This window comes from Rhinatrema bivittatum, chromosome 9 (assembly GCF_901001135.1).
Source record: "Rhinatrema bivittatum chromosome 9, aRhiBiv1.1, whole genome shotgun sequence".
NCBI lineage: Eukaryota > Metazoa > Chordata > Amphibia > Gymnophiona > Rhinatrematidae > Rhinatrema > Rhinatrema bivittatum.
Window position 1 is genome coordinate 210590649 of NC_042623.1, and position 15833 is coordinate 210606481.

At 49.2% G+C, this 15833-nt stretch overlaps 1 protein-coding gene across 1 annotated transcript in view; it reads left to right on the forward strand.

Moving 5' to 3' along the window:
- The window catches only part of RNF13 (ring finger protein 13), a 318726-nt gene that overhangs the window by 40530 nt on the left and 262363 nt on the right, over window positions 1-15833 (forward strand). The window contains exon 3 of the mRNA XM_029615493.1: window positions 2255-2335. Coding sequence (XP_029471353.1) covers window positions 2255-2335 — 81 coding nt within the window. The remainder of the gene's footprint in view (window positions 1-2254; window positions 2336-15833) is intronic.

Consider the following 15833-nt stretch of genomic DNA (forward strand, 5'->3'; position numbering starts at 1 on the left):
GAGATAAGCTACTTGGTGTACAAAGCACCATTTCGACCCGTGGCACTGCCCGCCAGAATGCCTGTTAGAACACCTACACACACTTTACGCATCAGGACTCGCGACCGCTTCAGTGAGGGTTCACTTGAGTGCAATCGCAGCCTTACATGTGCTCCATAATGGTCAATCCATTTCCACTCACCCAATGGTTTCTCGTTTCATGACTGGCCTCTCACCTTTGGGCCCTCAATCTCCAAACTGCCAATTCCATGGGACTTAAATATCGTGCTGGAACAACTCCTGTTGCCTCCATTAGAACCTATGGACCCTTCCCACGTTAAATACTTTACATGGAAGGTAGTTTTCCTGGTAGCCATGACTTCAGCACAAAGAGTCAGCGAAATTCAAGCCTTAGTATATTACAGTCCATATCTAGAATTCTATCACCATAAGGTAGTACTACGCACACACCCCTCCTTCCTTCCGAAAATAGTTTCTGCCTTTCCACCTTATCCAATCCATTGAACTTCCAACATTTTTTCCAAGACCACACTTTGGACTGTAAAAGGGTGTTAGCCTACTACAAGAGCAGGACTCGAGTAGAGGCTAGACCATCTCAACTTTCTTACATTTAACCCTAATTTTCCAGGCTTACCTGTTGCCAAAAGAACCATATCCAGCTGGATTGTTCAGTGCATAAAGTTTTGCTATGAGAAGAAGGGACTCCAACTCTGTTAGACACAGAATGCCCATCAGGTGAGGGCAGTATCCATTTCAATTGCCCATCTCAGACAGATTCCACCTATCGACATATGTAAGGCGGCAACCTGGACATCTCTACATACCTTCACATCACATTATTGCCTAGACCAGCAGAAGATGCCAAACTGGGCAGAGCAATACTCAACAACCTTGCGAAATGAACAGTAGTTGCGGGCTGTCCACGCTCCAAGGTCACGCTCAGCCGAAAGAAATAGGCAAACAAATGAGATGCGTGACCATCAGCTAGGGACTCCCAAGACAAACATGGCTGATTTTAACCCTGCTATCGACGGGAAAAAGCAAGTTTGCTTACAGTAAACAGTATTTCCGTAGATAGCAGGATGAATCAGCCATGCTGACCCACCCGCCTCCCTGACAGCCACGCAAAGGACAAATCAAGTTCATATACTGCTATATTACAGACTGAGGAGAATCTGCTTTTCCTGCGCGGGAACTCATGTGCAGCTGCACAGAGCTGAACTCTGTGTAATAGCTTTGAGAAGCTCCGCCTCCCGGGCCTTGACGGACAGCCCAAGGCAGCATGGCTGATTCATCCTGCTATCTACGGAAACACCGTTTATGGTAAGCAGACTTGCTTTTTCTTTTTCTTTCATGGTTCTATCCTGGCTCCTGCTCTCTTTTGTCTCACCTCCTGTTGTCCCTTCCTAGCTCCTTCTTGTCTGACACCCTCATAGCTCCTCTCCCTCCTATACACAGCCCCCCACCTCCATGACTCCTTCAAAGATCCTTGACCTCCTATTTTCCTCTTTTGTGACCTCTTTGTGGGTCCTCTCTTTTCAACACGTCTGCCATGGTCTCTTTATGGGTTCTCTCCCACCCCCCCCCCAGTCCTTCCTCGATTCCTCAGAGCCCTTTCCTAGGTACTTTATCCCCTAACATTGCTTGCCTTTCCCTTCCATGCCCTCCCCTACTCATCTCCAGCCCCTGACTGACCTGGTGTAGATTTTCAGGGCACAGCAATAGAAGGGGAAAATCAGCACAGGGTCAGGAAAGATTTCCTTGGTTGGTGAAAGCCCATGCAGGAAGAAGGGCTGGGGTTGCCATGGGACCTTTTGAGCACATGTGTCGGCTCCCCGGCCTCTCACTGATTTTTCTTCCCTATTCCTGCTGCTTGAAGACCTCCTTCGGCTATGGGGCTGCCCTTCTTTCACCTGTAGAGTGCAGGGGGCCCTGAGAAATTGTCCAGGTTATCCTTCCCCTTCCCCTCCCATACCCAATGAGCTTTCCTTCTGCAGGACCAAATAAGGGACATAAACTAGTAGAGGGGGGAACAAGGATTCCTCCACAAATGTACCCAGGGAAGAGGCTGTTTATTTCACAGGTTATTTTATTTCCTGCATATGATGAGTAGCCCTTTACACCCAGGGCTGCACTGTACAATTCTGTTCTACCGGGAGAGCTGTAACACTGCTTTAAACTCCAGAATCTGGTTTTTGATGCCACCTACAGTAGAATTTGATATGTTTGTTTTTTTCTTCTTGTATGTTTTTAGTATACGAAGGATAATATATCCCAAGCTTTTGAGGACCTGCCAGCAAGGTTTGGCTACAGACTTCCAAGTGATGGTTTAAAGGTAAGAAGGAAAACTTTGTATGCAAATGTGGTTAAAGAAAGAGGAACTTGCTATAGAGGGAGGCATGAACCATGATTACAAGATAGTTGTACACCGCAAGAAAAAGATGGCTGTTGACATCTTCTCAAAATTTGTGTTTTTATTATTTGCACTGAAGACTGTATCTGTGTCAATTGTAGGATTCAGGCTGCACGTTTTCTTTGGTGTCATGGAGCTCAATCTTCTGCCAGGATTTGTTCCATAGATCAAAAATGTGAGAAGACACTTAATGACAAAGCAATCCTTACTTACCATTTTAAAATTACTGTTAGAGCTTTTTTTTCTCTCAACAGAGATTCACTGAGGCTTTTCTGTGCTGGGTCCCTGCTCTCCCGCGATTCCACAGCCACGGGGAAGGGCAGTGAAATCCAACCCTTCCTTCGGTATTTGCCCACAGGAGACCAGAGAGCAGGACACACAGGGGCCAAAGCAATAAATTTTGCGGAAAGCGGGCGCTGACTTTTCAGCGCCTGCTTTCTTAGCACATGCATGGCGCCCGGATGAGTGTGAAAGTAGATCCATCTTCTCTCCTTACCTGATCCAGGATCCCCCTTTTTTCTCCTTCCCACTTGGTGGTCTGCTGAAGTTGGGGTTTTTTGTTTTTTTTTTAATTGAAGAAATACCGAAAAGCATTTTTTTCTGCTTTTCTATACTTTTTCTGCAGGCGTTAATATCATCTGAGCAATAAATGTGCATCTGAGACGCACATTTATTATTTTGAATGCGACATGAATGAGTAATAGTCTCATTCACATGCATTTGCATGTGATGAGCGCTAACTCATTCACTCCGTGTCGGATGCACGTTAAATAGGCGCTAATCCCCCTATTGCATTAGGGAGTGTATTAGCACCTATTTAACCTGCATCCGACAGCGGGTTAAACAGTGCGCTCGTGTGAGCGCACTGTATTGCATCGGCCCCATAGTGGCCATCGCCGCAGCTTATCTACCCTTTCTCCCTCCGCCGATTCCAGCTTCCTTAATTCAGAGTATCACAGCAGCAGCAGCATGGCAATTCGGGCTGCTTTCATTTCCTGTGCAGCCCAGGGGCCAGAGTGTTGTGCTTTCAACCGTACTGATTACACAGCCCCCATGATTTAAAGCGCAGTGGGCTCCAGGTTGCACAGGAAGAGGATGCAGCCTTTGGTGCTGTGTTGCTGCTTTAAGGAAGCTGGGATCAGCGCAGGTGGGTGAGGAGGGTGAGAGTTTGTGTGCTTGCTACTGAGGGGAGGTAAGAGTGAAAGTTAGGGATTGTGTGGGGGAGGGGACGGCGTGTGTGTGTATAGAATAAGGAGATTACAGGTAGTGTGGGGTGTATGTGTAAGAGAGAGGTTGTGTGCATGTGTGTCGAGTATGGGAGGGGATGGTGGTGTGAGTCTGGAATAAAGGAGGGGATCAGAGCAGGTGTAGAATGTGAGAGTGGGAGTATTAGAGGTGGTGTGGAGTGTATGTGTGAGAGTAAATGAGGGGGTTTGGAGTATATGAGAATGAGTGACAAGGGATCTTCTGAAGGATGAGTGTGAAAGTAGATCCAGGATCCCCTTCTTTCTCCTCTCCCCTCACTCCCTCCATCTTGGAACCCTCTGTCCCTTCCCTTGAGATCTTTCTCCATCTCCCTCTGAGATCTCCTCCCCTAATGGGAGGTACAGGGGACAAGAATGGTGGGGGGAAGGGAGTGAGTGAGAGGGTCAGAAGAGATATGGGAGAGGGAGAGAATGAAGGGATCAGAATTGCTGTGATTGAGGGAATTGGAAGAGTGATGGAGTGAGGAGCTGGAAGCGCGAGTGAGGTAATGAGAGGGAGTATGGGGTGTGAGTGATATGGCAGATCGATTTTTTTAAGGGGCAGGGCGAGTAGATGAATGGCTCATTGCTTCCTCTTCTGATCCCTGTATCCTCCTCCCATCCCCTTTCCTTCTCCTCCCTCTGTGCTTCTATCCTCCATTCCTTATCTCTCTATCTCTCCTGCCTGAGATCCCTTTTTCTCTAAAAGAGAACCAAATAAGTTGGACACACATGTTACATTATGAAAACTACAGTCATTTTCTAAGACAATCATTTTACTATGCAAAATTATGCTAATTTGTCACATAATTGCCACCAAATTTTGTAAAATCTGTCACAGAATTTGCTAACTTCTGCCACAGGGTCCTCAAAAATCTGCAGCAGAAAACCAGGGGCACAGACTTTGTCTATGGGATGAAGGCTTAGAGAGTCAGGCCCTTAGATTACTCTGAATGGTGGTGACTTACCTGCCACCTGACTGTGGATCCCTCTTTCCTCGGAATGACCTTAGAGAAGGTGGGAGTGTGGCAAAGCTTCCCCACACCCTTTCCCTTCGAGTGCTGGTTTTAGGCAGCAGGAGATGGTGTGAAGCACTCCTGCCGAGCACTGCACACACAGGATTGTTTGCCACAATTTGGGAGTGAGGGAATGCATGAAATCTGCTTTATTTTTTGGGTTCTTTCTTTGACCCGATCATTTTCTCCTGCTCCTTTGGGTCTGAGACATGGCATTTGAAATGACGCAGAGATTTTCCCCGCTTTCTTATATTCCCCTGTCCATCTTACTCTGGTCCAGTCTCTGCAGTGACTGTTCTCGGCCGGTGGCCATTCCCCGGGATTCCTTTCGGAACTCTGCAGTCAACCGCTTTAAAAGTGGTCGCTAGATGTCGTCATTGCACGATGAACTGTGGCTCTCTCTCCCCTCAGGAGCTGGGAACTCTGCCTTCGCAGCATCCCCACCTCGGGCTGACCTGGGGAATGAAAGACCTGAGCCAGCAATTAAATGCAGGTTCCTCCACATCACAGTAAGCAGCACGGCCCACTGAGCCACCTGGCTAGCCCCAACTTAGATTTCTAAACATAAAGGTGCACTGCATTGACCACTTTCGGTGTGGAGCTAACTATAATAGGGGGTACATTTTTGGGTGGTGTTGGCTAGCCAACTAAGCTGAATAGCCAATCCTTTAAGACATCCCCTTTTTCCTCAATAAGTGCTGGCCCAGGAAAACAAGACACATGAAGGCTCAAAATTGGTCTAATTTTGAAAGCCCAGCAAAGCAGTAAATGAGGCCCTCATGGAGGTGGTGGGGCTAGTCTCCTTGAAATATTGTACAGAAAAAACAATACAAATCTTTGCAGTGTTTACTCAATTTAAGAAATGTGAGGGAGCAGTTTATGATGGGGAGGCTGGGGGTTGAGATATTAATGTATACCAACTAGGAGAGAGATCTCAAGGTGATAATGTCTTCTCCTCATCTTAAGGCTGCAAAACAGTGTGATGAGGCAATGGCCAGCACCAGAGGAATGCTGAGGGAGAGGCCTCACTAGTAGATAATAAAGAGGCGATAATGCTTGTCCACGTTGTTGGAGAAGGTGTACAGAGAAGGGCATCAAAATGATAAAGGGATGAAACAGCTCCCCTGTGAGGAAAGACTAAAGAGGTTAGGACTTTTCAGCTTGGAGAAGAGATGACTGAGGGGGGATATGATAGAGGTGTTTAAGATCATTTGTTAAACTTCTGTTAAACCCTTGTTCTTTGTAAACCGATCCGATATGGTTATCACTATGAAGGTCGGTATAAAAAAGTGTTAAATAAATAAATAAAATCATGAAAGGTTTAGAACGGGTAGATGTGAATCGGCTATTTACTCTTTTCCTGTCGTGTAGCCAGATGGACTCAGAACAAGTGGGTATAGTGTGCTCGTGCTAGCAGTTGGAGACTGATCTGACGTCAGCACGGGTACATATACCCCCACAGGAAGTGAAGCTCTTCAGTAATTTCCGTCTCCAAAGCAGTTTGGAGAGCCTGCACGCTCGCTGAGCGTGTTTCCAATCTACTTTCTACTTACTAAATTTCTACAGGAACATCGAGCCCCGCACTCCTGCGGTGATACCATTCGGTCCCTCCCCCAGTTGAGTTTCCCAAGGTGATTTCCATGATCCCTCGGATGTTTAGGCCTCGGTCCGGTGGCCGAATCGCGGCAGGGACCTAGCCCCCGAGCAAGAAGGGCTTGGGTCGGGCTGAGAGGCGCCTCGGTCCCGGCGTGGACTTGGGAGGCAGCGGGTGCATTCCTCAAGCACGGCGGTGAAGGTATTTCCCCTCTCTCCCCGCAGCCGGAGACCGCCCGGGTTTCAGCCGGGAAGCGCCGAGGATCAGGTAAGGCGTACAACTTTTACTTTTGGTCTCCGAAGTACGAGGATCGGCGGCGTTGCCTGTATGCGGCACGCTGCGGAGGTCGCCATTTTGTCGGCCTTGTTCAGGTATTGAGCGCCCATGATAGGCGCCTGTATCGTATTAAGCGCTTCTTATTGAGCGTATATTGCATATTGTTGAGCATATATTGTATTGAGCGTATATTGCTGACCGCATATTATTGAGCGCATATTGTATTTAGCATATATAGCTGCTGCTTCTTATTGAGCGCATATTGTATTAAGCGTATATAGCTGCCACTTATTATTGAGCGCATATTGTATTAAGCGTATATAGCTGCCGCTTATTGAGCGCTTATTGTATTAAGCGCATATTGCTGCCGCATATTATTGAGCGCATATTCTTCAGCGCACAATGGAACAATTGAATGCCCCGGCGTCCCCGGCGGCGGCGCCTCCTGATTCCGGCGTGAAAGCTCTCGGCCTCTGCTCAGCATGCCAGCTCAGAGCCACGCACAGCGAGGAGCCAGACTCCCTTTGTGTCCAATGTGAGGAGGCAGTGGGAGCCTCTGGCCAGGACCAGTCTCAACCGAGGTTTGTTGACAGTTCCCCAGGGGCCACCCCGGATCTAGCGGGCAGTCTCGAACAACCTGGGATCCCGGGGGACCTGGTACCCCGACGACTTGAGACCACTTCCATTTCCTGGGTGGATCTCTTTAAGGGGATCCATGCCTTTGTACAGATGCAATCAGCTTCCCGTCCAGGCCCTGCTGTGGCTGTTGCTGCTGCTCCAGCGGATCCTGCCTCTGGACCTTCATGCCCTTATCGTAGGCAAGCACACCCGCCTCCAGGCAGTCCGGTTCAGGCGGACCCTGATGTCTCGGAGACCGAATCAGAACCCTCCAAGGAGGGGGAACTTCCCTCGGGGATTGAGCCATATCGAACCATGAGGCGGTTCTTCCCCAAGGAAGATCTCTCCGACCTAGTATCTAAGTGCCTGGCGGAGTTGGATATTACAGGCCCCAGCACTACGGTACCATCTACACAGAACCCTCTGCTGGAAGGTCTTCGTCCTACAGCCCGCCATTTTCCCTTCTTGCAAGCCGCACAGCAACTGATAGATCTGGAATGGGCTGCACCAGCGGCCTCATTCAAAGGGGGTCGGGGCCTGATAGGCATGTACCCCCTGGATCCGGCAATCAAGGAGATGCTGGCGTGCCCTCAGGTGGACGCCTTGGTTAGCGTGGTGGTCAAGCGCACTACCATTCCAGTTGAGGGGGGGGCGGCCCTCAAGGAATCTCACGACCGGCAACTGGACGCCATCCTGAAAAAGACATTTGAGGTGGCAGCTCTGTCTTTGCGAATCGCAACCTGCTGCACAGTGGTGACGCGTTCCTGTTTGTCACAGGTCAGGAACAATGCTCCAGCAGCAGACATGGAGTCCGCTCTCTCGTTCCTCACGGATGCTGCATCCGACCTAGTCCGTACAACAGCTAAGGGGATCTCATCTTCTGTAGCTGCCAGGAGGCAGCTCTGGATACGGAATTGGGCAGCCGATGCTCCTTCGAAGACACGCCTCACCAAAATGCCCTTTAGGGGTTCTTTCCTGTTCGGCAGCGACCTTGATAAACTGGCCAGCACATGGGGTGCCTCTCCAATACCTTGACTGCTGGAAGACAGGTTCAAAAGGAACCAGCTCGCCTTTCCAAGGCCTTCCAGAGGCAGAAGCTCCCAACGCTTCATTCCCTATAGGGGTCGCTACCAGGCACCCCGACCTCAGGCCAGGAACCAGTCCTTTCGGCCCAAGCAGCAGAAGAGGGGAGCCGGCTCGGGTTCAGGGCCCGGCCGCGCCTCCCAATGAGAATCAGCCGATCTATCCGGGGGATGGAGCCATAGGGGGCAGGTTTGTTTATTTATTTATTTTGAGTTTTTCTATACCGGCATTCACGATGGGAATCGCATCATGCTGGTTTACAATTAACAAGGTGTGACAAACTAATATAATAAGAACATTAACAGGTGCTAAGAGAAAGTAGCAGTTACAATAAAACAGGGACATAATACAACTTGGTGCGGTGAAGAGGCAGTAGAAGTTTAACAGAGTAAAAAGTCAGCCAATTTAAGGAGATCGTAAAGTTAATGCATTGGCAAGGTTGTTGATTACACTGATGGGTGATCAGAGTTGATTACAGGTGAAATAAGTTTCAGATGGTGTCAGGAAAGGCTTTCATAAATAACCAGGTTTTAAGTCTCTTCCTAAATGTTGGAAGGCAGGGTTCTTGTCTCAGATCTGGTGGAATGGAGTTCCATAGAGTAGGTCCTGCCGTGGAGAATGCCCTGTCTGAGAGTTATATGCTGATAGGTTTTGGAAGGAGGAACTTGTAGTGAATCTCTATAGGACTCCCTGATCGGTCTGGCTGAGGTATGTTTTTTAAATGGAATTTGAAGGTTAAGCGGAGAGAGTTGATGGATAGCTTTGTAGATGGTGGTAATGGACTTATATAAGATTCTAAAGTGAACTGGCAGCCAGTGTAAGTCTTTGAGAATAGGAGAGATGTGGTCTCTTCTTCTTGTGTTTGTCAATATTCTGGCCGCCGTGTTCTGAACCATCTGGAGGGGTTTAGTGTGAGAAGACGGGAGACCTAATAGAATGGAGTTGCAATAATCCAACTTAGAGAAGATTATTGATTGCAGGACTGTTCTGTAGTCATGGGAGTGGAAAAGTGGTTTAATCCTTTTTAAGACGTGAAGTTTATGAAAGCAGTCCTTGGTAGTTTGATTAATAAATGCTTTTAAGTTTAGCCAATTATCAATGATGGCTCCTAGGTCTCTTACTTGTGATGTTTGAAAGCTGGTTGGTGGATTTGCAGAGAGGTTACTGTTTTCTGGCGAAATTAGAAGAATTTGGGATTAGATTTAGACTGGAGAGCAGGTTGTCTATTTTTAGAAGGCAATTTTCCCAGAGTTTGATAGTTTTTGTGATGGATTCTTTGATGGGGATGACGATCTGGACGTCATCCGCGTATAGAAAGTATTTGAGGTTCAGTTTGGTTAATAGTTGACATAGGGGGAGGAGGTAAACGTTAAAGAGCGTGGGAGAAAGGGAGGAGCCCTGCGGAACTCCTAGCGTGGAAGGATAAAACTGAGATTCTTTGTTGTGTATTTTGACCTTGTATCCTCTGTTCCCCAGGAAAGATTTGAACCAGGCAAGAGCAGAGCCAGTTATTCCAATGTTCGCTAGTTGATTAAGGAGGAGGGAGTGATTAACAGTATCAAAGGTGGCCGAGAGGTCGGAGTATCAGTAGGTAGGCATGACCTTTATCGAGGCCCATAATGAGGTAATCTGTTAGGGATATGAGGAGTGATTCGGTGCTTAGGGATTTTCGGAAACCATATTGAGTGGGGAATAATATTTTGTGGTCTTTGAGGTAGTCTGATAATCTGGTGTTAACTAGTTTTTCCATTACCTTAGCTATGAAAGGGAGGTTGGAGATTGGGCGAAAGCTGGAAGGATCTTTGGGATTTAAATTAGGTTTTTTTAAGAGTGGTTTGATGGAGGCAGTTTTCAGGTCATCTGGATAGATTCCTTGGGCTAGAGAACAATTGGTAATGTCAGTCAGGGCTTTGGAGATGGTATCTGGTATTACCAGCAGTAGTTTGGAAGGAATATGGTCAAATGGGTGAGAGGAGGGTTTCATTCTCTTCAATACTGATTGGGTCTCTGAAGTTGAGAGAGGTTCGAAGGCTTGAATAGAAATGCCTTTGCAAGGATGGAGGTATGAGCTGGAAGGCGCTAAGGTATTAGGCTTCAGTTGTGATTGCAGGTTGGATATTTTGTTACTGAAGAAGATGGCCAATTCCTCTGCTTTTTCGAGCGCTTGGTTGTGTGGAATGTCCGGTGGGTTGACTTGAGTTAAATTCGAAACGTAAGTAAATAGGGCTTTTGAATCGAAGATGAGGTGATGGATCTTGTGAGCGTAGAAGTCTCTTTTTGTTTTTAATGTAGCGCTCTTGTAAAGGTGGAGGGCGAGTTTGTAAGCTGAGAGGGAGGTCGGCGATGGTGCTTTACGCCATTTACTTTCTTTTTGCTGAAGGGAGTGTTTGAGTTTTTGAAGTTCTTCGTTAAACCAGGGTTGTCTTTTGGAAGTCTAAGGCCGGAAGGGACAACAGGGAACTGGCAACAAAAAATGTTTTTTTGTTGCCAGTGGACAGAGTTTGTTTGCTGCTGATACTGTGATGTTGGACCAGGAGTGGAGAGCTGAGTTGGGCGTAGAGATGTCTGAGAGGGAGTTCTAGGACAAGATGTTTGTGTAGTTCATCAGATGAACAAAGTTTTCTGTAGGTAAAATGGGGTTGAGGATCCTGTTTGTTGCTCGATTGTGCCAGCGAAAATGTGGTAGAGATTAATGCATGGTCTGACCAGGGGACTGATTTGCATATGGGTGGTGTTTCTAGAGAGATGCCTGAGTTTACAAATATGAGATCCAACGTGTGACCTGCTCTGTGGGTGGGATTGTTGATTATCTGCTTGAATCCCATAGCGGTCATGGCGTTTAAGAATGTTTCGCAGTTTGTAGAGGGAGAGGGGTCATCAACATGTAAGTTGAAATCTCCCAGTATGATGGCTGGAGACTCCAGGTTTAGGTGAGTCGCTATTAATTCTAGAATGGGAGAGGCATCTGAGTCCAAAAGTCCTGGAGGGGCATAAACTAGAATGATTTGAAAAAGCCGGCTTCAATTTTTGTGGGAGAGTAGATTGGGTATTGTGTCAGTCTCAACTCTTTTTTGGCTGCAAGGAGAATACCACCCCCCCCCCCCCTTTTTTTCTGTCTGGGAATAGAGAAGAAATCGTGGGTTTGAGTTGGCAGTTGGTTTATTAGTGTGGTGTCCGTAAGTTTTAGCCATGTTTCAGTTATGGCGCATAGGTCCAGATTTGTGTCCAGAAGAAGGTCATTGAGTATTAGTGTTTTTTTGGTAAGAGATTGGGCATTGAATAAAATCAAAGAGAAAAGAGCTAGGCCTAGAGTCTGTGTAAGAGGGGAAATCATGATGGGGATGAGGGATTTGTAGACAGGTGGATGGGAAATCGCTGAAGGTTTTCCTGTGAAAATGGACCTTTGTTGGAGAATTGGTATTGGGAGACCGATAGGCATTGAAGCTTGTAGTAACTGGTGAGTTGGAATTAGAGAACTGTTTTGTAATTTGAGAGAAGAGGTTGATGAGCACCGGAGTGTTTGAGACTGGATGGGAGAGTGTTGGAGAGAGGATTAGAAGAGTGTAGAGGACTTTTAGGATGAGTGCTGGCGGCCGGTTGTATTAGGTGTTTGATGAGGATTGAGCGGGTGTTGGGGGCTGGTTTGGCTGGAGGGATAGATGTGTTTTGGATGAGTGCTGGAGCCTGGAAGGATGAGTGCTGGATGCCTGGATGAGTGCTGGATGCCTGGAAGGATGAGCGCTGGAGCCTGGAAGGATGAGCGATAGATGAGTGCTGGACGTGGAAGACAGATATGGTCAGAGGCGGGAGGAGTTCAGGTGTGTTGTATTTAATAAGCGTGTGTCACTGCAGTGGCAAGGCAGTGGCACTGGAAGACTGTGGGCGACAGCTGCCATTCCCCCGGATATAGGCTTTCTCTGCTGAGGAAGTCTGCCATGGTGTTGTCCCTTCCGGCAATGTGGACGGCGGAGATGTCCTGAAGATTCGCCTCCGCCCAAGCCATCAGCGGGGCTATCTCTAGGGACACCTGTCGGCGTGTGTCACTGCAGTGGCAAGCCCCTTAGTTCGGGCGTGCGACGCCGCTGGGAGGTCCTTTAAATTTAAAGCCCACGATGGCGCCCTGTGATAGGCCGGGTGCCTGTCGGGGGCGCGGCAAAACCCCAGAGAAGGTTAACCCTCTTCTACCCCAGATGGGTCGAGATAACGTCGGACCAGTGGGTCCTCGCCATCATCCGAGAGGGTTATTATCTGGACTTCCATCACACCCCTCCAGACAGGTTTGTGGAGTCTCCGTGTCCAAGCCACAAGAAGGCGGCATTAGAAGTTACCCTGGCGAGGCTCCTGTCCTTGAAAGCCATAATCCCAGTACCTGCATGGGAAATGGATTCTGGGCATTATTCCATTTATTTCATGGTACCCAAGAAGGAGGGCACTTTCCAGCCCGTACTGGACCTCAAGTCAGTCAACCGATACTTAAGGGTCCCGAGGTTTCACATGGAAACTCTGCGCTCAGTCAAGACCGCAGTACAGCCAGGAGAATTCCTCACGGCCTTAGACTTGTCAGAAGCCTACGTGCATATCCCGATCCATCAGGATCATCAGCGCTACCTACGCTTCAAGGTTCTGGGACACCACTTCCAATTCCGGGCTTTGCCCTTCGGGCTAGCCACGGCGCCGCGGACCTTCACCAAGGTGATCGTTGTGGTTGCAGCGGCGCTCAGACGGGAAGGAATCCTGGTCCATCCCTACCTAGACGATTGGCTGATCAGGGCGAAATCACGAGAGGAGAGCAATCGGGCAACCAACAGAGTGATCGCTCTTCTGGAAAGCCTGGGATGGGTAGTCAACCTAAACAAGAGTTGCCTACAGCCTTCCCAATCACTGGAATACCTGGGAGTCTAGTTCGACACCCAGGCAGACAAAGTCAGTCTCACCACCAAGAGAAGGTTAAAACTTCAGAAGCATCTCTGGTCCTTGAAGGCGGCCAGCCGGCCCATAGCTTGGGATTATCTGCAAGTTCTCGGCCTCATGGCATCCACCCTGGAAGTGGTACCCTGGGCAAGGGCCCATATGAGACCTCTACAAAGCTCCCTGCTCTCTCGCTGGAGTCCCCGCTTCCGGAATTACTCCGTGCATCTACCTCTACCAGCCAGAGTGCGGACCCAGTTATGGTGGTGGTTGCAGCCCAACCACACGAGCAGGGGGGTCGAAGATGTCATCCCCCACGTGGATTCTGCTCACCACAGATGCCAGCCTGAGCGGATGGGGAGCACACTGCGAAGAACTCACCGCACAAGGGCGGTGGAACAGAGAAGAAGCGGGGTGGAACATCAACCGCCTAGAGGCCCGGGCAGTCCGGTTAGCCTGCCTGCACTTTGCTCACAGACTGCGGAACCGGGCAGTCAGTGATGTCCGACAACGCCACCATGGTGGCATACATCAACAGTCAGGGCGGAACCAGGAGCCGACAGGTGTCCCTAGAGATAGCCCCGCTGATGGCTTGGGCGGAGGCGAATCTTCAGGACATCTCTGCCGTCCACATTGCCGGAAGGGACAACACCACGGCAGACTTCCTCAGCAGAGAAAGCCTATATCTGGGGGAATGGCAGCTGTCGCCCGCAGCCTTCCAGATGATTGTGGATCACTGGGGGATTCCGGACATGGACTTACTAGCGGACAGGTCCAATGCTCAAGTACCCAGATACTTCAGCCGCAGGCGAGATCCGTTCTCTCACGGGATCGACGCCCTGGTTCAGCCATGGCCTCCAGGGGCCCTGCTATACGCCTTTCCTCCATGGCCCCTGCTGGGCACCCTTATCCACAAGATTCAGAAGCACCGGGGCCTAGTTCTTCTAGTGGCACCAGATTGGCCAAGAAGACCCTGGTACGCGGACATGGGAAGACTACTGGCAGGGGAGCCCCTTCCCCTGCCTCCGCTCAGGGCCCTGTTGCGTCAAGGTCCCATCCTCCACGAGGATCCAGCTCAATTCTCTCTTATGGTCTGGCCATTGAGAGGGCTAGGCTGAAGAAAAGAGGTTACTCTGAGCCGGTGATAGATACACTCCTCCGAGCTCGCAAGTTTTCCACATCCCTCACCTACGTAAGGATCTGGAGAGTATTTGAAGACTGGTGCGACACTCGCGGCACCAATCCGCATGCGACCACAATCTCTATTGTTTTGGATTTCCTGCAAGATGGACTTCAGAAGGGTCTCTCCCTCAGCTCCATCAAGGTTCAGGTGGCTGCGCTGTCTTGCTACTGTCCCAGGAGGGACGGCAGGACCATTGCCACGCACCCAGATGTTTCTCGCTTCCTGAAAGGAGTCAAGCATATTCGTCCGCCACTGAAGTGGCCAGTGCCTTTTGTGGAACCTCAACATAGTTTTGGATTTCCTTGCGGGATCCACCTTCAGACCCCTTCGGGGCCTGTCTCTCCGTTCTCTCACTTTGAAGATGGTGTTCTTGCTGGCTGTATGTTCAGCACGCCGCATCTCAGAGCTACAAGCACTGTCTTGCCGTGATCCTTTTCTCAGAATCACTCCTGAGGCTATCCATCTTTGCACGGTTCCATCCTTCTTGCCTAAGGTAGTCTCACAATTTCACCTCAACCAGACCATATCCTTGCCAACCACGGCAGGTTTGAAGAAATCTGAAGAAGGGCGTTTGCTACGCCATCTTGACATCGGCAGATTGCTGCCCAGATATCTGGAAATGACAGAAACAGTACGAAAGACTTGACCATCTGTTCGTCCTTCACAGCAGGAAGAAACAAGGAGAAGCGGCCTCTCGGCTCACCATCGCCCGCTGGATTAAAGAAGTCATCAGAGCGGCCTACGTAGAGGCGGGGAAGTCACCGCCTCTAGAAGTCAAGGCTCATTCTACCAGAGCCCAAGCAGCATCTTGGGCAGAATCTAGGATGCTGTCGCCTGCAGAAATATGTAAAGCGGCGACATGGTCCTCCCTCCATACCTTCTCCAGGTTCTACAGTCTGGATGTCCAGGCCAGGGAGGACACAGCATTTGCGAGGGCAGTATTACACGGTCCTCAGGCAGCCTCCCGCCCAGTCCGGGAGTAAAGCTTTTGTACATCCCACTTGTTCTGAGTCCATCTGGCTACACAACAGGAAATGGTGAGATTACTTACCTGATAATCTTGTTTTCCTTAGTGTAGACAGATGGACTCAGCATCCCGCCCAGCTGCCTGCAGACATTGGTTTCACCGATTCAAGGTAAGCCTTATCACTTCTTACATGAGTGCGTCCACGCTACCAGGTGTCGACGCCTTCCGGTTGGGAATGCTGGCGGTCTCCAGCTACTATCAATTGGTCAGGGGAATCCTGTTTTCACTATTTTTCTTTGATCGTCAGTACATATATATCCATAACAGCTTTTGCAAGGAAGATTACTGAAGAGCTTCACTTCCTGTGGGGGTATATGTACCCGTGCTGACGTCAGATCCGTCTCCAACTGCTAGCACGAGCACAATATACCCACTTGTTCTGAGTCCATCTGTCTACACTAAGGAAAACGAGATTATCAGGTAAGTAATCTCACCATTCGGATAGTAGAAAGACTAGGGGGCACTCCATGA